The sequence below is a fragment of the Miniopterus schreibersii genome (assembly GCF_964146895.1).
Source record: "Miniopterus schreibersii genome assembly, chromosome: 1".
Lineage (NCBI taxonomy): Eukaryota > Metazoa > Chordata > Mammalia > Chiroptera > Miniopteridae > Miniopterus > Miniopterus schreibersii.
In genome coordinates, this window is record NC_138101.1 from 103,787,620 (window position 1) to 103,810,754 (window position 23,135).

Genomic DNA, 23,135 nt, shown 5'->3' on the forward strand with positions numbered 1-23,135 from the left:
CTTGATTTTAGGAATATAGCAGCTTGACTATAGTGACTCCATTTTATTTCTTCGCTCTTTCCTTACTAAGTTGTATACTTTTATAATAAACTGGTAATCTAGTAAGTAAAGAAAAGAGAAGGAAAAACTGCATCCAAAAGGCACTGCTGTAAAGGACTGAGTATTGGTGGCAGGTTTTTATATGCTTGTCTCACCAACCCCCTCTTTGCCCCTTATACTAGGGAAGCAATATAAATAATTGCTTGGTGTGCTAGGAAATCTTGAATAGTGATTTAATTTGTCATTTTTTATTTTCTAACTTGTATTTCAGTGCAATCGACTGTTAAAGTGGTGTCCTGCCCCAGATTGCCACCATGTTGTTAAAGTCCAATATCCTGATGCTAAGCCTGTTCGCTGCAAATGTGGGCGCCAGTTTTGGTAAGCAAGTGATTTCTTAAATTGAAATAGTGCACATAGCTTTTCTATTTATTCTTAGTAGTAAAATAGAAAAAAATATTTTACCTCAGGTAGGGAGGAAGGGAGGTGATACTGGTTTAAAATAGTCTGTATTTCTTTTAAATAACAATTAGAGTTAAAAAGTCGCATTCCTCTTTCCTTGTCACCCTAAATTTCAGATATATTTTCTTATGGGGAAAAGTGCAGCTATCACATTTTCTTGTGTGTTCTAGTGGAAGTTAAATGGGAGCAAACTTACAGATCTGGGACAAGAATTCAATTACTCTCATTTCTGATTGACTGCTTATTTTGTCAAATTATGTTTGGTTCCTTTATGGCTCTTGCTCTGTTTTCAAGTTATCTCTTAGGAATAAAATACACAGTTAGGGCTTTTTTAGAATTTCCTTTGCTCTTACAAGTTTAATTACTCCTAAGAAGAAAATGTTCAGGTAAATTTGGAAAGGTAAAACATGGTTGATTAGATGTGCTTTTTTAACTGAGTTTTCCTGTGGCCCCTCTGGTAACCTGGGTTCTTGGAGTTCTCTTGCATACCCTTCAGTCTTTGAGTTCTAGACTCAGCTTACCAGGAAACTTCCAATAATACCACATATTAAAGAACTAAGATGATCTTCCATTCCTTTGTTGATCTTTTAGGAATGAGAAGCCAATCAATCCAAGGGGCTCTAGAGGTAGTCCTTAGACACTTTATTGGTATTGCATACCTTTTTTTTTTTAACACCAACAGAATTAGACTTACACATCATTAATATTAAATATTTCCAAAAAGGGCAGGTAAACTTACAGACATTAAATATGTGTAAAATACATGTTGTTTTGGTAATTATTAAATATACATTATTGTTTATAGTTTATCAGGTAGACAGGGTAGATTCTGATTCCATACCTACTTTCAAATATATTTTTAGTACGAAATACCTTGAATACCAACTAAATATACAAAATGACAGCAATGAATACTTATTAAGTAACTACAACCCAGCTTAATCAAAATCAGTATTTTGTTTTTATTAAGGGGGACATGTTTGAACCCCCTTGGTTTCCTTCTCCATCCCATTCCTCATCTTTTCCAGAAGTAACCATTATCTTGACTTCATTTAAATGAATAGCACTTTGTTCCTCTCATTTGCAAAGGATTTTTGGCATTCCTAAATTACTTGATTAGCTAACTTAGCCATTCCATGATTACATTTTCATAAAATTTTTGTTTATTCTTTTTAAAAAAATATATATTTTTATTGATTTCAGAGAGAGGAAGGGAGAGGGAGACAGAGAGAAACATCAATGATGAGAGTCATTGATCGGCTGCCTCCTGCAAGCTCCCTGCTGGGGATCGAGCCCACAGCCTGGGCATGTGCCCTGACCGGGAATCAAACCTCGATCTCCCAGATTATAGGTCAGTGCTCAACCTCTGAGCCACGCTGGCCAGGCATTTTGTGTTTATTCTTAATTTATACTTTTTTCACAAATGTATATACTACCATTTGCCTAGAAAACAGAAAGTCATTAGCAATTACTATATTCTTAGAGAATATTTAGTCACACTCTTGTTTTACACCTTGTTTGCTACAATTTATCTCTGCTGGACTGATGCTCATTTGGATCATGCAGATATGTGGCCTGTTTGCTTCCCACGTGTGCATCAGTACTAAATTATATATTACCCTACAGTGTCAGATTTCTTTCTTTATTTGAGGTGTTAAGTAAAAGACAGTATATGCTAATGAAGCATCATTGAAATTTAAGTTGAAATTTGTGAAAATGATTTTAGTTTGGCTTCAGAGAATGATTGTAGCAAGGAGCCATCTTAAAAACTGTCAGAAAAATATAGATCTAACTAAACTGATTTTTTGTTGTTGTTTTAACAGTTTCATAGCTGTTTAGATAGTCATTTGTTATGGAATGGTCATCTAAACATGTCTTCGTGCTTATGGTCATACTTCATTCACACACAGCCAATACATGCTGACCCTAATACTAAATTCTAAATAATTTTGCTGTAGAATAAAGTAGACATGGTTCCTGCCTTTGTATTTGCCAATCACTGGTGAAAATACTGAAGAACTGTAAAGCATGGAAGTGGTTTGTTTGTTTACATACTTACAGTAGGTGGGACTTAATTCTTTTAACTCTTCTGTCACTTAACAGCTTTAACTGTGGAGAAAATTGGCATGATCCTGTTAAATGTAAGGTAAGTTTGTCTGGCATTTTCATTTTTAATTAATATACAGCACCTCTAAGATTTGTTGACTGAAAACTACAGCCGACAATTTTGTTATTTACCCATCAATAGATAAAAGATTTTATTTTGCCCTTTTTATTTCAGATGATCATTACAAGTATTCAGAACATCCCTTAGGAATAAGCCAGCTCCTGATATTATCAGGATAATTATAGTTAAGGCGCCTTCCTCAGGAGGCTTTGTATTTGGCTAAGGAGAAGCCACCTTGGAGCAGGCATTCTAATCAAGCCAGAGAAAGTCCTCCTTTGGTTTATTTTTGTATATACTTGATATGAGAACTACAGGATTTCCTTGATTTAAAAGGAAGTAAACCCAGTGATAATCTTGTCCTTTGGCTTTTATATTTAAGTTTGATTAAATTTAAGTGTTGAAATAATTTACTATCCTTATTATTAAGTCTTTTGTTGTACCCTAACAGTTGTTTTTTTTTTTCCCCAAACAGTGGTTGAAGAAATGGATTAAAAAGTGTGATGATGACAGTGAAACCTCTAATTGGATTGCAGCCAACACAAAGGTTGGTATTTTCCTTCAGTAAACTTGTGGTAATGAGGCAGCATTAGCAAAAAAACCCAGTAAGTTTACCTGGTTAAGGGCCCTGTTTTACCTTTTCTCGATTAAGGTTTGTTTTTGTTTTATCCAAAATGACTGTCTATTAATAATTTTTCTTTATTTTACTTTTTGAGTTTTATTTTATTGAGTTCTATACTGTAATATGGACCATACTCTACTTTAGAAATTTTCTTTTATTGGAAAAGCATGAGTTTCCTATGGAAGAAAAGGCTGATAATTTTCCCTACCCTGACATTTGCTATAATGCCTTTTCATATAGTTCTTGGCTTCCTTTTAGTATACAAATGTTGAGTTTACTCCACCTAACTTGGTTTTGTTAGGCTAATTTGTATTCCTGCCTTTCCCCAGGGTTTAACTTTTAAGGGATCATTTTTATAACAGCATTCAATCAGAGTAATTTGACTGTAACTTTTTAATATATAAAATGTCTTTAACATGTTAAACTTCTATAATATGATATTATGAGACTTGACTTGAGAAAATACAAGTTTGGGGGTAATATGGGTATCCCTTGATTTTGTGTGTGTGTGTTTTATTTTTTGAAGTGCATTGCTCAGAATATACTAGTTTTAAGATTCAGTCTCTTTATGACCCTGAACCACTTCTTGAACACTAGATAAAAATCTTTCAAATGACAGTACTTTAATCTTGAACACCCTTATTTTCTATCACTAAGTAGTAAGCAAGCATTTGAATCCCAACTGTGTATCAACCAATCTCTGAATAGAAAATTATATAAATATCTAGTTTTTATTTAATTCAGTCTTATATCCCATCCAAATAGGAAGTGACTTGGGCTATGAATGATAGGGTTATTAGTGAGCTATTCATTTTTAGTATTGCCTTTAACATGTAAGATGATGCTTTAAATAAATACTGAGTTGTTTAACTTGTGTTAGTTATAGCTTTGCACAGTTCCATCACTCAATCATAAGATAGTAATAAGGGGTGCTTAAATAATGAAGGCTAACACATGATTTTATACCATTAGTATCCTGCTCTACCCAAAATGATTAAAAAATATATATTTATTTCTGTCTCCCATAAAGCATTAGCAGTGAAACTGAGTCTTTTCACATGGTACAGTGCCCACATCTTTGAGGACTATATGGTTGAAATATTTTTGTGCTCTCTAAAACCATCATGATAAACATAAGTCTGTCTTGTCACTCATGAAAACCTTGCTGTAATGTCAGGAAATATGGTTACTTCTGTTATTTTAAAAAATTTCCTATGTTCGTTAAGGCCCCAGAATCCAATTTGCTCTGTAAAACTAGTATTTAGAATAGGGTAGCTATATTTTCACTAAATAGTTTGATTACTCTCTCACCCACTTTCTGTAGTCTAAAGAAATTACAAATACTCTAAACCCCCAAGATGTTTAAGTAGGGAATATAGGCTCGAATATGTTTGACTTTGTTTAGAAAGTAAATTATTGAGGAAGAATGGCAATTTGTGATAAGAAAGTTACCTACTTGATAGTTTTGGGGTGAAGCTAAAGAGTTTTTCTCTTGAGAAGTTTCAGAAACTTTTATTGTTATCAGCGCTTGAAACAGATTTGCAGATTGCTGATAGTATCCTAACATATTGAGAGCTTAATACTATTTGGTTAATTATATACAAGAAATGTAGAGTGAAACATATTTTAGGCCTGGAATTTGTTTCTTTGAGAAAATGTAAAATTTCTTATGTGTGTGATTTCAAAAAATTCATTTAAAATTTGCCATATTTTAAAGTTACCAAATTGCCATGTTTTTCAAATTACTGTAGTTTATGGGCAGTGTAGTCTGTTTCACAAGGCTAAATTGTACAAATAATATTATGGATACTACTTCCCCCTTGTGGTAGTTACAAACATCAAACACAAATACAGCAAAAATATAAGCTTTATATTTTATTATTTTCTTTTAAATAATGAGTATGTTTGATTTTTCTGATTTTTCAAGAGAGAAAAACAATAGGCCTGCAGGGTAATAACCTTGGCTCAGTAGCAACGAAGAAAATGATACAGACTGGGGGCAAAAATCATCATCTCTGTAGCACAGTGTGAATGGACCACAATGAGAATTTAAAACAAGGGTATTTGGCAGAAAGAAGTTGGGAAACTCGGTAGCCACAAAAAGGATTTACCAATTCTATTTGCCTGACTCTTGAGGCCATATTGCTTGAGTTTGAATTCTTACTCTACCATTTGCTACCTGTATGATCTTGGACTAGTTTGTTTATTTTCTCTCCCTTGGTTTAATTCATCTGAAAAATGAAAATAAGAATAGCACTACTTTAAGGATTATAAATTAATGCATATGAAACACTGAAACAATGTGAGACAGAGGAAGTACTCAGTAATTATTTTTAGATGACACTAGAGAGATAATTATATTTACATGAACAAACTGTTTTACCTCCCATAAAACTATTATTACCACATCTGTGGCTAAAAGTATTTAAAAAATATTTTGTCCTCCAACCCCACTAAAACAAACCCTTAAATTGTTATTCATCTTAAAAGCCAGTAATAATGATAACAGCTCATTTTCAGTAGTGCTTATTAATTGTTGTTGCATGCTGTTCTAAGTGCTTTTACAATGTATTAATCACAGTAAATGTGGTATTTAAAAAGAAACCAATTGTAGAGCTGGCTTCTCCTCAGTACTAGTAATACAACCTAGTGTAGCATTGACACCAACTTTATAGTTTCTCTTCATAGGAATGTCCCAAATGCCATGTCACAATTGAAAAGGATGGCGGTTGTAATCACATGGTCTGTCGTAACCAGAACTGTAAAGCAGAGTTTTGCTGGGTGTGTCTTGGCCCTTGGGAACCACATGGATCTGCCTGGTAGGTTGGGGAAATGAAGGGGAAAATATGTTCACATAAGTATGTGATATATGCTGCATATTATAAATAAGGTTTCTACTTCATGGAGCTGGCTAAATGAATACAGTGTGTAATTAGTTTAGAAATATATGCAAGATACCCTGAGAGAGGGATTAGTTAGGCATATTTCACAGAGGAGGTAACTGAGATAAATTTTAAGGACTAAGAGTTCATTGGTTGAAGTAGTGTTAGAGAAACATTCAGGGCAAAAGGAGCAGCATGAACAAAGGTAAAATGATGTGAATGTGCATGACTTGTTCAGAGAAGAGTTGCATTGTCTAATATGTGTCTTTCTAGGCAGTAATTGAAAACTAAAGGACTACTGGCAAAACCCAGCATGCAGTTGTATTTTACTTACCCTGCCCACCATTACACAAAAAGTTTGTTCCAAACTTTGAAAATTGGAAAATTGCCCAGTGCAGTTCAGATTTTTAGCTTCTCTTGGAAACATTGGAACAGGCCTGCATTTCTGCTTGGCAGCAATCATCTGGAATTGATTACTAGCCTTTCCTTTTCAGTTTATGTTTCCCCAAGACTGAAGTTTAATGGCATTTGCATATATCATGATGGCACATTTAGTTGAAATATATACCTTTGCTCCATGCATATTTCTTATTCATTTGGAAAAATGCAAGTTAGACTGAGGATGCCTTGAATTTTGAGAAAAATGGGAGCTAGCGTATCTCTTGGTAAGAGTGAAACTATTTCTGAGTGTTATAATATGCAAATGACCTGTTTCACTGATTTGAGTTACCTGCCTGTCCCCTATTGGCCTTTCAGTTTGTGGGGAAAAGGAAAAGAACATAAACTGGGACCTAAAATAGTTTGAACAGTATCAGGAGGATTTTAAGGGTGTGACATGATCGGATCTATAATTTAGATGAGAAGGTTCCTGTTATGTTCTTTCATATATTGTCTCATGATTGTGGCTGCTTTGTATAGAGTAGATGGGAGGGGAATAAATTGTAGGTTCAAGACAAGATGAGGATCTGAACTGAAGACAATGGTAAGTCTTCCCTATTAGTTTTGTTGGAACTTTCATTAGTTTCATTAGTTAGAGGAATAGTATGAGGGATTACTTGTCCGAAATTAATTCTGAGCCAGGTAAAATCTAATTGGAAGTAAAGAAAGTGATTTTGCCACTGTCAGAGCCAAGAAAGGATGTTTGGGTTTTTGCCAGACATGTACTCTGGATTTTAAGAAGGCAAACGAGGATTAGAATGTTCAGAAATTAAATTCACTCTAATATATTTAAATAAGCCTAGTGAAGGGGAGAGGGAATATGGAAGAAGAGTTATTAAAGAGATATATTTCTGTGTGTAAGGTAAGCTCTGATCACAACGTAAATTTGAAATGAGCTGTATTGAAAACTAAGAAAGGTACAAAACAAATTGTGGATACAGAAGAATAAAGAAGGGCCTGGATCAGTAGTATCAGAAAAGTTGCCTGTGTCTTTCCTTTACTCATGGCTAGGACTGCAAATGATTCATACTCTGCTTTGTTTAAATCTGAAAATGCCTCAGAAGCCTCAAAATAGTATTCAAGTAGTACCATCAGTTTTCTGAGTTAGAAGTATAAATGAATCCTGTTTGCTTTTCTACTTTAAAGTCCTTAATAATCTTGGCAGAGTAAAGCCCAGAATTAATTGAGGCTTATAAATATCTTTTCAAAAATGAAAGAAAAATTTTAGGGGCTATCAGATAAGAGGAGGTGTTAATATTTGACCAGTAGAGGACAAGGAGAGGTGATCTTTGGGGTAAATTGAGTAGTTATTGGTAAGAGAAGGTTATAACCCAAGCTGGGGGGAGATTAATAAATCTCCTGATTTAGGTGAATTGTGGTCTGGGATATTTTAAAAACTTGAAGATGAGCTCAGTGAGTCATTTTTGAGTAATTTTGGAAAATAGGAAGCAAAGACTGGAAGCAGATAAAATGTAATTCCAAATTTCCAAATTTTGTGATTCTATAAACTACATATGAGCCATATAACTTAATTTTTCCCTTCTGTTAAATCCCAGAATCCAATGGTATTATTAGGATGATGGATTAGGGAATGTTGTTTTGTTTTTGTTCTTGTTTTGTTTTTAATCCTCACTCGAGGATATTTTTTGCATTGCTTTTTCAGAGAGAGTGGGTGGGGGGAGAGAGAGAGAGAAACATTGATGTGAGAGAGACACACATTGGTTGGCTCCATCCAGCACACACCCTGACCCGGACTGGGGATGGAGCCTGCAACCGAGGTGTATGCCCTTGGCCAGAATCAAACCCAGGACCCTTCAGTCTACGGACTGACGCTCTAACCACTGAGCTAAGCCAGCTAGGGCAGGGAATGTTTTATAGATCTCAGCAAGATACTTCATTGTAAACTGCAAAGTTTGTGGCTTAATACAGAGAAGGAGGGATATTTGGGATTAATTGAATGATTTCTTGGAGTACAGATACTGGATTTGTGTCTTTCTAAGCCTAATGGAATGCTTTATTGGTTTGCTGAAAGGCTTCGTCCTCGTGTGTGTGTGTGTGTGTGTGTGTGTGTGTGTGTGTGTGTGTGTGTGTGTGTGTGTGTGTGTGTTTTCCTCTACATAAATTATACTACTTTTCTGATCAGTTTTGTTGATGACATTCTTAAAATTAACCTTACATACACAAAGAGAGATGCTGAATATATAGAGCATTAAAATCCTGGAGAACTTGGCAAGCTGGAACAGTTATCCAGTTTAACAAGATTTTCTTTAGTTTTACAAAGATCACTGTTAAAAGATTCTGGAGTCACGACAATAGCATGTGAACAGTGTATTCACTGGTTAAGAGCATGGGCCTCAGTTGGCAGACAATGCATGAGTTTTATTCCCAGCTCTGAAACTAGTTTTGCAACCTTGAATGTTACTTACCTTCTCAAAACCTAGTTCTTCGTCTGTTCAATGAGGATAATAACAACAAACATTTCATAAGATGGTTGCAGGAATTAAATGTGATAGTACATTTAAAGTTTGTAGTAAGTGTATTATATATAGTAAGCACTCAATAAATACGAGCTGTTTCCATAATTAAGCTCCCATAAAAGAAGAGGTAGAGAGTAAGCAGGATGAGGGAAGTGCCAGTCTTTCCGTTGCTACTCTGAGCTGACTTCTCTGGGTGGGTTTCCCCCAGCTCCTCACCTTGTTTACCATTCCATTTTCAGTGACTCTTTAAACTGTAATAGCATAGAGAGCACATATAGCACAGCGTCTATTATGTAGTGTTCCGTCAACTGTTGGTTCATTGGTCTATAAAAGAGAAGATTAGGAGGTGAGTAACTCTGGAAAAATTGGGAATATTTGACCTAAATAATAGTCAGCCTAGGAGATGAGATGATCTCTTTCTTCAGAAATTGAGTTAGAAGTTCAAACTTAAGTCAGTAAATAGAAGTTCTAGAATGACAGTGTTTTCTAACGATTATAGGTGAGCTGATTTGGAATGGACTACCTCAGGACATAGGGAATTTCCTTATTACTAGGTAGAGGACTGATACTCTATTACAAAGAGGATTCAAGCACTAGGTGTGGATTAGATTCAAAACACTGAGTATCTTTCAGTGTAGTAACTATCATTATAATTATAAAACCCTGGGTATTTTAACACCTTAGTTTATCTATATCTGTATAAAGTAGAATATTGGTTCTAGATAGTCTCAATCCAGGCTAAAATTCTGTTCCCTTTTTATTGATTTATGGCTTTATGGAATCCTCTTACTTTACTTTAAGGTACAACTGTAACCGCTATAACGAGGATGACGCAAAGGCAGCAAGAGACGCACAGGAGGTAAGTACACTTATTTTGAGGTAACAGTTGAACAGGATGTGCATTGTGTTTATTAGGGAATATATTAGCAGGAGTTTTCAATTTTGAAAGATTTATGGAAATATACTCCAGTAAATATTGGGGGAATCTATGTACATTTAGAAAAGGAATCTTATCCAAAATGCATATTAGGAGAATTTCTATTTATAGATTTGTTGCTTTCTTTTAATCTAGACATTCCAGGTTTCAGTAGTCGTGGTGTCAAGGTTTTCCCTCCCCAGCAAGGAGACTAGAGAACAGTAATTGTTAAATAGCTCTGCTCTTATTTATATGCAGTCTCACTTATTTTTAATTCTTTTTTTTTTTAAAACCTCATTGTTCATCAAGAAGCTCTTTTGGAATGGACTGCCTCAGGTGGTGGGGAATTCCCAGTCACAGAATTGGGGAACACAACCACTATTATAGGAGGGATTCAAGCACTAGGTGTAGATTTTGATTCAACAACACTTTGAGTTCCTTTCAGCCTGTGATTCTGTCATAAGTGTAGACTCCTGGAATTCCTTACATGCCATCCATCCCTTATTGAAATTCCTCAGTTTGTCCCCAAAATATTTCCAAGTGGTTTTCCTTACCAGGATGTAATCCAAAACATGATCTGTTGCTTCTTGTTTTACTTTTTAAATATTCTTTTAAAATTTATTTCCAATTAAAAATACCATAAATACAGAAGAGTGTGTGTGTGTGTGTGTGTGTGTGTGTGTGTGTGTATGTGTATATAAAATCTCTTAATTTGTTATACTGTTAGAAGTGAATGTTCTGTGTCTTTTTTTTTTTTAAGACTGGAAAATTATATTTTGTTGATGAGTAGTAGTACACAGATTTTCACAATATTTGTGGCCCTTTTAAAGGGAAAAAGACTTCCACAAATTCCATTGTAGATTTAGATTATATTCATTATAATTTTCTTTAAATATATTTAAACATGAAACCAGCCGTAAACCCTTACGCTTTTATACAACTATACAACCAAACCAAGAGAACTCCAAAACTAGTGAAACTCAAGTTAAAATAGATCTGACAGATGTTGTTTGCTTAAATTAAATTACTGAGTCCTTGTCAGTGTGGCTCAGTTGGTTGGGCACATCCCGTGCACCAAAAGGTTGCCAGTTCAATTTCCATCAAGGCACATGCCTGGGTTGCTGGCTAGATCCCCGATAAGGGGTGTGCAGGAGGCAGCCAATTGATGTTTTGCTCTCACATTAATGTTTGTCTCTCCCTCTCCCTTTCTCTCTAAAAATCAGTTGGGGGGGGTGGGGAATTACTGTTGATGGACTGCTATATATGGCTGGTTTTTTTGTTGGTTGGTTGTTTTTTGTTGTTGTTTTTGCTAGTTTATGAATAGTTTATTACATTTCAATAAGTGTATTGTGAATCAATAAAGCAAAACTTAAGGGCAAAGAGATCCTTACTTAAGCCAATTATTCTCAAGTGCCAAAATAGAATAGTGCAGGAAGAATATAGAAAAAGAATAAAGGATTTTTTTCCTGATAAAAACTTAAAGTATCTTAAGAACACAGACTTAACTTTATTTAAAAAACAGCCAGCAGCTGGATTTGTCTTTGCCTAGCTGATCTAAGCAGTCAGGTTTTTTTGTTTGTTTTCTAGAGTATTTATTTTCATGTTACTGGTTACATTTCTCTATCCAGATTGTGGTGTTTGATTTACGGGTTTTCTTTCATGTTGAATTTTAGACCTATTTTAATAAGCTGTTTCAGAATTATTGGTCATATTAAATCAAGTCCTCTAATATCATACATTTTAATATGGTAATTTAAGTTTTCCATTTCATCTTGAGAATTTGACAGGCTTGAAAATATTAGTGCTTTTTAGGGAGATAAAATGCTGAGCAGATTATTTTTCACAGACATATTTTTACATATAATTGCTGTAATTTTTAGATTATTAACATATAACAGTATTTTTAATATAATGATTGGATATAATTGGCATAATTTTCAAACGTATAAGCATTGGTTTTGATACCTATCTGACTATTGAAGTAACTGGCTTGTATAGGTTTTTCAAATGTTTCGATGTTTGATACTGGATCATGCGATTGGCTAATTTTGTGATTCAGAGTTAGTATTTTCTAGTAGTGTCTGTGTTCTTAGTTGGCTTTAAGGCATGAGGACAGGAAAAGCGGGTGATGTAAAAGAAAAGAAATATGTATATTGTAAGAAACCCTTTCATAGTGGTAGCATTTAACAGGCATTTATTAATCATTTTCTACATATTAGGTAGGCATAATAAGATTACTTTTTAAAAATCTGGCTCCTCTGGAGATTTACATTGTAGTAGGAGAGAGCTATGTAAATTATTTTTGCAGTGTGATAAATAATATAAAACAAATATAGACCAGATATATTGTTTCTTTGGTGATACTTCATCTATCTTTAAAAATTTTTACTGTTAACTGCAATGCCATATATATATTTATTATATATTATAACATTATTTTTAAATTATACTGTATATAGTTTGAAAGCAATACTTTGTTAATATCGTCAACTCTCCAATGTTCAGATATGTCCCCATTTATCTCATTATTTTTTTATTTTATTTTTTCAAATATGTCTTAATTCAGAGAGAGGAAAGGGAGAGGGGGAGAGAGAGATAAACATCAATGATGAGAGAGTCATTGATCAGCTGCCTCCTGCGCACCTCCTACTGGGGACCGAGCCCAAAACCTGGGCGTGTGCTCTGACCAGGAATCAAACCACGATCTCCTGTATCAGGTCGATGCTCAACTGCTGAGCCATGCCAGCTGGGCATAAATTTTTTTAATAGTTGCTTTAAATCAAGATCCACACAGATCCACAAAATGGGTTTGATACCTCTTGAGTCTCCTCTAATCTTTAAGTCCTTCCTTTATTTTTTATTTATTTTTTTCTCTCCTTTCCATTTATTTGTTGAAGAGACTAAGTTATTTTGTCTTACAGAATTATCCATATTCGCATTTTGCTGATTGCAGCTCCCTGGTGTCATTTAATAGGTTCTTCTATCCCTGTATTTCCTGAACCTGGTGGTTAATTCTAGATACTTGAAATCAGTCTCAGTTTGGGGAGGCACGGTGTGGAAAGGACATAAAACTCTTAGCTGGTGGAACTGTGTATTGCAGTATATCAGGAGCAATATGGTGTCTGGTTGCCTCTCTGTTTTCTAAATCTATTTTAAAGTTGATATTAGAGAGGAGAAGGGAGAAAGAGAGAGAGAAACATCAATTTGTTGTTCAACTTATTTATGCATTCATTGGTTGATTCTGACCAGGGATCGAACCCACAACCTGGGCATATTGGGACAACACTAACCAACTGAGCTACCTGGCCAGGGCTGTGTCTCTGTTTTCTACTTCAAAAATGTGATGCTTCTTGCTTTATACTTTATTGCTTACTGTAGAAGAGTAGAACTTTCTGTAATGATGGAAATGTGCTTTATTATCAGTGTCTGATTTGATAGCCACTGACTATGTATGGCCATTAAGTGCTGAGGAACTGAATTTTTTATTTTAATGTAAGTAGCCACATTTTATTGGCTGCCATATTGGAAAGTATAGCTATGGGACATTCAAAGCAATATTAAATAACAAAGCTAGCAGTAAATGTCTGTCCCTGATTTTAGCCAAATTCCTATACTTTCATCAGTAAATTGATTGTTCGCTTTTGTTTATATATACTACATTTGTCATAATTATATAACCTTAATTTTTCTTAATGGGCCAGCGATCTAGGGCAGCTCTGCAGAGGTACCTGTTCTACTGCAATCGCTATATGAACCACATGCAGAGTCTACGCTTTGAGCACAAATTGTACGCTCAGGTGAAGCAAAAAATGGAAGAGATGCAGCAGCATAACATGTCCTGGATCGAGGTGCAGTTCCTGAAGAAAGCAGTTGATGTCCTCTGCCAGTGTCGTGCCACACTCATGTACACTTATGTCTTCGCTTTCTACCTCAAAAAGAATAACCAGTCCATTATCTTTGAGGTAGGAATAGTTACACAGGTGGGGGAAAGGGCCCACCTGTGTCATAGGGACTACTTGGTCTTTCATAGATAAGATTATATAGAGAGAGTTTTAAAGGTTCCTATCTGCTCAGAAAATATGGATATAAAATGTAGTATTTGTTGGGAAAATACAAAAAATTTAGATTTCTTGTCCTAAACTACATTCAAACTGATGTGTGTTAGCCAGCTAGCAATTCACTGTGCAGGCTCTAGAGTCAGCCCTGAACTTGAATCTTGACTTCATCACTTGTTAGCTCTGTTGACTTGAAGCAGATTGCTTAACCTCTTCTATATTTGTTTTAAAATGGAAATAATACTTTTCTAGGATGTTATAGATAAGCTTTAAGTGAGACAATCCATATATATTGCTTCTATACCACCTGGTATGTCATAGTTCTTAATAAAAGCCTTTTTTCAGGCAAAACTAATATGTGGTGTTAGAAGATAATATGGTGGTTATTTAATGACTAAAGGGGGCTTTAAGCAGTAAAAGGTTTTCAAGTAGATATGCTTGTTTAAAATTGATGCAAGAAACATTGGTGTCGATAGGTGACTAGACAGTAATACTGACTAGCAGATGGGAATTTAGGTGGATGAATGTATAGAACTAGCCATTGTAGTAAAAGATAACAAGATTTTAATCTCTCATACAGCATTGTCTTAAAAGAAGTAGGAGCGGCCAGACCTAAGCAAGAATAGGTTTCTGTTTCTTCCTCAAGTTTCCCTGTTAGTTTTAGCAAATAACAATTCTCAGAACTAGCAGATTCCTGAAAACTTTTTAAAATCCTTTCAAATTGTCCTTGATATTCTTTCAGAGGTAATGGGTAAATCTTTAGTTCTTTTAACTTAGAACAAATTGTCTTTATTGTCTTCTTTTTTTTTATTGTTTTTTAATCCCCACCCGAGGATATATATATTTTTCCCCCTCCATTGCTTTTTGGAGTGGGAGGAGAGAGATAGAGAGATAAATAGAAACATCAATGTGAGAGAGAGAGAGACATCGATTGGTTGCCTCCCACCAAAACACTGACCAGGGCCAGGGATCGAGCCTGCAATGGAGGTATGTCCCCATGGTCGGAATCAAACCCAGGACCCTTCAGTCCGCAGGCCAAAGCTCTGACCACTGACCCAAACCAGCTAGGGCATAACAGATTGTCTTTGAAAAGAGAGAACAAGTTGTTAGAGGCAAAAGCAATAAAGAGCTTTACAGGTGCAGTTAAAACCACCAGTGAACATTATGGCATCTGTGTTGAAAACAGTCTCTAGGTAAGGAAGCAGCTAAGATTGGTTTATCTTTCAGCTTTTTTTTAAAGCCAAAATTTACTATATATTTTTCCTCCTCTTGCAGAATAACCAAGCAGATCTAGAGAATGCCACAGAGGTGCTTTCGGGCTACCTTGAAAGAGATATTTCCCAAGATTCTCTACAGGATATAAAGCAGAAGGTACAAGATAAGTACAGGTGAGATTTTTTAATAGTTTTTGAGCAAAAGATTGTGCCATTGGTAGTCTGGTATGCCTTAGTGCTGAAGTTAGGTAATAGTGAAACTTGGGTTTAGCATATCCAGTTTAACTAAGCTACTGCTATGTTTCTCATAGGTTACTTCTGTCCTTTGGGCAATAAATTACAGATAGTAGTGCTAGTTAAATTTAGCAGAGGAAAGCAGCCATTTCAGCAGTATCTTGCCAGCTGATTTTGCTTCTTCCTTTCAACTTATTTGCTGCCCTGCAAGGAAGAGCCTAAAAAGGGCAAATGGCCATTAGGATGAGTGATGAGATTATGATGCTGGTCTTACCCTGGGGATCCTGGTTATTGACAAGTGAACTACCCAGGTTTTCTTTAGAGTTTTTATTAGATTTTTTTTTCCCCCCCCTAAGGAGAGATTACTTTGTCGCAGGGGTAGATAGCACTTCAAGATATGCTCTCTCTTAAGCTTAAAATGTAAAATATTTGCTTTCTCCATGTGGAGGTTTTTCCCCCAAAGTTGTTATCTGGCAAATACTAATACCTTTTTAATTGTAGTAGAAACCTTTGGGAATTTGGAAGACTTGGAGATTTAGTCCTAAGTAATATTTTTACATCCCTTAGCCAACTATAGCTACTACATTGTGTTTATGGTACTTTCACAGTTAACAAAGATTTTATAAGTGTGAATAAATAACCCTTGAAATTACTACTTCTTGAAACTGTTACTTCTAGGTAGAATGACAGGATTGAATCAGATGATTTCTAAGGTCCTTAGGAATTTTTAACATTTTATTGCTCTAAAATTTCCCAAACTGGGAATCATGGCTCTTAAAAAATACCTTTTTAAAATTAGAAACAGTTTTGTTGTGTCTTTACATCTAAACCTGAAAATGTGCTATTAAAAACAGGTGTGTAGTTCTAAGTCTTGATAAAATGTAGGGGCAACCTAAAGAATAAGTTTTTTTTTTAATTACTGGAGGCTGACAACGTTTTCTTTTTCTCTCTGATTACAGATACTGTGAGAGTCGACGAAGGGTTTTGTTACAGCATGTGCATGAAGGCTATGAAAAAGATCTGTGGGAGTACATTGAGGACTGAGAATGGCCCTGCATAAAATGAACTCTGAAAACTTTACCATCTAGAGTGCTCATGCAATTAAAACAAACAAAACAAACACAAACAAGGAGGCACTAAGCCCATTCTGACACTGCTGGTCTATAGTACCAGAATTCTGTTTGTTAACGGAAAATTTAAGTAAATTATATTGTAATAAAAAAAGGTAGATAAACCATTGTACAACAGTATTCTAGGCCGCCAACAAAAGTGTGGCAACCACACTGAAAGCCCTCCAACTTTAACTTGTAGCTTCATTCTCAAAGCTGACTCGTTTTTTTTCTTTTTCTTTTCCCTGAGTATAGTACAGTTAAAATTTAAAACAGGTCCTTGACACTGCTTTTCATGCCCAAACCAGCCATTTTGTTGTACTTTGGTAAAGGACCTCTTCCCCTTCATCCCCTACACATACAAATACACCTATACACAGAGACTGACTCTTTCTCTCATACCCCAAGGTAATGAGTGAATGATGATTAGTTCCTTGTAAAGAAAATTCTTGGGGTGGGAAGGGGATAGGCAGCAGGCGGAATTAAAAAAAAAAACAAAAAAAAAACTTTGTATATGACTTTTAAAACAAGAGGACAACACAGTATTTTTCAAAATTGTATATAGCGCATATGCATGGACAAAGCAAGCGTGGCACGTGTTTGCATAATGTTTAATTACAAAAAAATATTTATTCTTTAAAAATCTTCCAAGATTATGTCTATTTGCTGTGCTTTTTTTTTTTTTTTTGCCCTTTTTTCTCCCCCTCAGTTTTCTTATCTTTCCAGTGTTGAAGGTTGGGATAAAAAAAAAAATGTTGGTTTAGCACCTCTGGAAGACAAGAGCTCTTTGATTTTCCTTTCCTGAGATTACTTTACCCTTTCTGGTTTTGATATGTTGCTGGTCATGGGCCTCTTGCCTTGAATTCCCAGTGCTTTGATCAGGGCCAGGGAGGTCAAGCTCTGACAGCACCATGGCCTGGTAAGGGCTGCAACAACAGAGGGCTTAGTTGCTGCAGTTCAAGAGAGACCCATTCCTCAGCCTCATTCCCCTTCATGGCCTCATGCATCTATGTAAGCCTTTGTGTGCTCACGTCATGCACACCGGTAAAGGCTTCCTAGGCTCCCTATCCATCCAGAGGAAACATTTCAATTTTTTCCCCTTTAATTGCTGCTTTGAGCCTTTAAGATTTTAGTTGTGGCTCTCCTCTCACCCTTTCTTTACATTAGGGTGTCAAATAGAATGTTTTTGCTTTAAATATAAATATAAATAAATAGCCATTCACTTAGTTTCAGATTGTGAATTTAAAATGGCAAATACTAAAATTGCTTGTGTGTGTTGCTGTGGGTTGAGTTTGAAGGCGAACACCCCTAGAACATGATATTCCCATCTAGTGCATTTAAACAGAAATCACTGACTGTGCTTCTTTTCTGTTGTCAACAAATAGGAAAATTAATAATGCATTTTAGCTGTGATATCCATTTTTATGAAATTTCTACTAAGAGCTATGTTAAAAGTAAAGGATGGTGGTGGTTTTATTAATTATATACCTGTTTAGGCCATTCTGGGTGTGGTATTCAGCAGGTCAGCATCCCTAACTAAATCTTTTCAGTTTAATACAGGAGTGCAGAGTGAACTAGGCAACTAGATTAAGAGGTCTTAATATTAAATACCAGTTTGGGTTGAGTACCTCTTTGTCTTCCTTTAAATGTCTTGCGCCTAGGGAGTGTTTACCATTTGTGAGGCAGCTTTGTCTACTCTTGTATTGTACATCTTATTACTCCATTGAGAAGTAGGCTCACTTTCCTCTGGCCTTTTGCCTAAGTTAGGCTTTGCTGAATCATCCTACTTTTCCTTTTAGAAAAGATTGTTACATGAGATGTACTTGCAACTGTTCTTTTCCCATCAAAAATTAGTGAATGTTTGCTGAGTACATTATGCTGCTTCCTTAAACCACTTGTTGCTTTAGGATCAACTTTATCTGTATCCATTAATCCCCTCTCCCTTGCCACCTCAGGTGCAAATCTGAATGCAGTGTCTGCTTCTTCGATGTCCTCTTCTCCCACGTTTTAACTTTATTTTAAATGACTGCATCAATCTTAAAAGGCATTTATCAAACTAAGGAGATTTTTTTTTTAAGAAAGCTTGAATAAGTTCCTTTCCCTGGTGTCTGAAAAGCAGCCAGAGTTGCTATCTAGATATATGTGGGCCCCTTAATCAGAATGTTTTGTGTATATGTGATATTTTTTAAAAATCTTAACCAGATAACTGCAGTATCTAGTTTTGAGTGTCATTACACGCTCCCCTTGCAACAAGTATCCAAAAACTGTGTGTGCACTTCGTAATATCAGCCCCTACCCATGGAGGAACAGTGCTTTTTAAAGATACTTTCTAGTTTCAGTGTTGGCATATTTTCTGAGGGTATTGCAGTTATGGGTGCATTCCCTGACTTGTATGGATCAAGGTGAACTGGCCTTTTCTACTTCCAATCTTTTAACAACTATCTGCATATTTGACAGTATTCCCTGAGTTAATTGCTTTCATTGTTAGTAGCTTCTGTTACCCCAGCTGGGATATAGGCAAGCCATATTGTACGACAGCTTCCCCATTTCACTTGTCTAAGTCTTTCTATCAAGAGGGCTCTATTCACGTTAGCACCAGGGTCTCCCTGTCTTATTGAGGGCAGTTACATTGTCTTGAAAAGTGCATGCTTCATTTGAACAATTCATTGAGCAGTAGATGGACTTAAAATGACTTATAATAAAATTTTGATCCAAAGCTCAGGATACAAACCACAGTGGTAAAACTGAGTAGCATATAATATTATCAAACTAAATTCTGTGTAACTTGCTGCGACCCAGATTGTATGTGTTTTATGTGCGTTTAAATAAATATATTAAATACACATGTATACATAAACACATATATAACAGATCCAAGATTGACTGACTTGATTTGAAATGGTTGAATGTGCAGTGTAAAATGTGATTCAGCCATGATTAGGAACTGAAATTTAATACAAGAGAGAAAAGGACTTAATATAACCAATTCTTTTAGTTACAAATCCTGGGTATAGAGCACTTGGAAGATGGGAGGGGGTGGGTTGGTGAGACAATCAGATCGCTAAATTGATTAAATGCTCCTAACCCTGTAATTTTGTGCATAGGCACCCTGTGCTGTGGAAAAATAACTGTTCTTAGATTTTCATTGTAACTGGACTGTTCAGGTTGCCCAGAGGGAAAGAACATTCCTAATTCTAATAAAATAAACTTTTATTTTGTTATTCCATTAGTTACTTATGTTTTTTATAGTTAAAAAAAGACATACAGGTGGTCTAACAATCACCTGTATTATGTGCCTTATTCACTGTTCCTACTTAATATAAAATGTTAAGATTTGGTTTCATTTCTTTGCAGGGAACTGTGAATGAGACCATCCCAACAATTAACTTCGTTAATAAAGCCTTCAGAGCATTTTCTGAAAGCTTTCCAATTTCTCTGTCTTGAACGTTGAATTTAGATTGCTATTTGTGTTGTAACAGTGATACATATTAGATGCTTAGTAGATCTTTGTCAGTTTTTTAAAGATAAAATAATTTAAAAGTTATTCTCAACCTCAAAACTCCTGTTATTTCCATTTAGCTCACTCTTAGAAGCTATCTCCCATAGGGATGGGGAGAGAGTTGTCTTAAAGAAGGTCCCAGGTTGGAGATTGTTGTCATTGATATTCTAGCCAAGTCCAGATTTTAGGACAATTTAACTTGGTCTTATTTGGATCTATAATTATGAGAGTTCATTTATCACTTTTATCTTCAAAGCACTTTAACTTATCTAAAGCAAGTGGGGTAAGAATTCCTCTTTTTTACAGAAGAAAATAAGGTTCACTGATGTTAAGTAACTTGCCCAAGGTTTCATAATTTCTTCTATTTGGGACTCAATCAACATTGCATTACCGCTTTGTATTATATTTTCTTAATCTGATCTCAGAATGACCTAACATTCAGTACCAGGAAAGGTGGTTCTTGGCTATGGTGGTGTGCTGTTAAACCACATCAAAGACTTTCTGTCTGTCTCATAAAGATATGTGTGTGTGTGTGTGTGTGTGTGTGTGTGTGTGTGTGTGTGTGTGTGTATACAAATGAATTTCTGATAAAAAGAATTTTGAATAGTCATCTGGTACTTGTTACAGAATTTTTTTTATAACTGGTAAAACACAGAACAGCTGTTATCCATTTGTTCTCAGCATTTCTTCTATGGCACTTTAAGAAGATAAGTAGTAAGCATTTGGAGGAAATCTTGACTCCTTCAGAAAAAGGAAAAAGTGTAGGCCCTTAAGATTCCCCACACACACACCCAGATTTCTTTGGTGTATTTCTGGTTTATTTTAGAGAATTTGCTTCTCCACTCAGTTACCCAAGATGAAATAGCTAACTTGCGAGTGGTCAACTAGAAGTAATCAAATTGTGCCTAGTGTAGAAGTAAAGACAACTGAGTTTTACATTTTTGCTTTTTTGTGGAATTAAATCCAATTTTCAAGGCAACTGTTAATCTTTCTCTAGTCAGTAGCATTTAAGGGAGGGAAAATAATAGATTCTTTTGAAAAGCAATTTTCAGACTATGATTAAACCATAGATATGCATTTTAGGGCCATTTTTAGAGTAGGGGCCAATTAGTATATAAATTGATCACACATTGATATGTAGCAACTACAACAATGCCAAAAGCACAACTTTATTACCACAGGAATTCAGGAGTCTCAAACTCAGATGTCTGCAAGAGTGAGGTAAATATTTTACTAGACTATCCTTGGCCAAATGGGCTCTGATAGGAGCCTGTGAAATACACTTTTTGTGAATTCTCTCAATTTTGAAATGTTGGCAACTGATTTACAATATTCTTAAATGTGGGTCAAATTAAAACTGCACTTGTGCCATAGAATTTTTCAACTTGCATTAGTCTTAGCTTGCAACTTAGGCTACTGTCCATCTGACACACATTAGAGTCACCAAGAAGCTTCAAGAGAACAAGAACAAAATAACGAGTGCCTGAGTCCTACCCCATAGAGATTATGACTTAATTGCTTTGGGTTGTGTCCTGGGCATTAATTTTTTAAAGCCCTATCACCACCCCCATCCCTGATGATTGTACAATGCAGTTGAAGACCTGCAGACAATTCAGGCCATTTATCAAAACACTTCTGTAGTTTCAAAGAGTATAGATGTGCACTCAACACAAGGGAAAATCAATCCGACTCGTGGCAAATTCACATGCTCAGGAAAGGGCCACACTGCAGGCCCTAACAATGGGGTTTGTGGAATGGTGCCTTTTAAGGGTCTAGTGTGAAATGTCTAATTTGTTAGTTGTCCAGTAAGTGGTCCACTTTGAAGAAAATTCACAAAACTATGAGAACTGTAAGACTGACAAGCGGAGTAGAATGTCCACATCAAGTAGCAATGTATTCTCTGCCCAACGGAGAGAAATCTAGCTGGGAAATTAAATTAGTGTAGTCTGAGCCAACATAGTTGTATGGTTATAAGCAAAGCTGTCATTAAGTATTTGTCAAATCAGAGCACTTAAGTTACAAGTTTCTCACTGTTTAATTCTTTTAATGGTCTTGTGTGTTAAGACAGTTTATTTTCCTGTTTTTATCCCCAGTATGGTATAGTCGAAAGATACCAACATTTCAGGCATAGTTTTCCTTTTTGTAAAATGGGGATAGTAATAGGAGCTATAATTGGTTGTGCGCTGCTTAGATGCCTTATATTATCTGTATCTTCTAAGCAGCCCTGTGACAAAGTAGGTATTCTATTTTATAAATGAGAAACAGGTTGGTAGGCTATTAACTCCCTTAGAAGTTACAGAGAATATATGGCAAGGTCATGCTTGTCTGATTCCTTATGTTCATTCTATTGTGAGGATCAAAAACAATAGGAAAACAGCCTACTTACAGGCAGTAAGAATACTGGGACTAATTTGAGCAACAAATAAGGATACAGAACTGTCTCATAGACTCCCAAAGGCAGGATGAGATTGGGTCCAAGAACTAGAAAGCCATTTTTTTTGCTTTTTTTTCATTTACCTTTATTGTTGAAAGTATTACAGATGTCCCCCTCCATTGATCACCTCCACCCCGCTCCCCCCCCCCCCAGGCCTTCACCACACTTATCCTCTGTGTCCATGGGTTACGCATATATGCATAGAAAGCCATTTTGAATTCCTGAACTGGCATTGTTTGCCATCAGTACATCCACATCATTCTGACAGCTTTTGCTTTCCCTGTAGCTACCCTATAACTCCAGGTGTTTCATGTTAACTGTTCCAGACACAGGTAGACAGAACCAAACAGACCCTTGGGTCCAGCTCATTGATAAAAATGTGGCTCTTGGGGGGCTTAACCCTGTGGGTTGGGAGACAGATCTCAGAGATCATGGTTTGTTGGCTGCACATCACAAAAGCTGTGTTGGACAAAACCAAAATGCCCTGAAATGAAATAAATGTAAGGAATACTATATAATAGATAATTCTGAACTAAAATTATTACTAAATGCTTCATGTTCATTTTTTTATAATTTTATTTTTGTGTAAAGTA

At 35.6% G+C, this 23,135-nt stretch overlaps 1 protein-coding gene across 1 annotated transcript in view; it reads left to right on the forward strand.

Annotated features, from left to right (window-relative positions):
- ARIH1 (ariadne RBR E3 ubiquitin protein ligase 1) overlaps positions 1 to 19,833 on the forward strand; it is a 135,260-nt gene extending 115,427 nt beyond the window's left edge. Inside the window, exons 7-14 of the mRNA XM_081129902.1 lie at positions 311 to 417; positions 2,602 to 2,644; positions 3,138 to 3,209; positions 5,973 to 6,103; positions 9,883 to 9,940; positions 13,699 to 13,959; positions 15,328 to 15,440; positions 16,460 to 19,833. Of these exons, the coding sequence (XP_080986028.1) occupies positions 311 to 417; positions 2,602 to 2,644; positions 3,138 to 3,209; positions 5,973 to 6,103; positions 9,883 to 9,940; positions 13,699 to 13,959; positions 15,328 to 15,440; positions 16,460 to 16,544 (870 nt within the window). The 3' untranslated portion in view covers positions 16,545 to 19,833. The remainder of the gene's footprint in view (positions 1 to 310; positions 418 to 2,601; positions 2,645 to 3,137; positions 3,210 to 5,972; positions 6,104 to 9,882; positions 9,941 to 13,698; positions 13,960 to 15,327; positions 15,441 to 16,459) is intronic.
- The last annotated feature ends 3,302 nt before the right edge of the window (positions 19,834 to 23,135 follow it).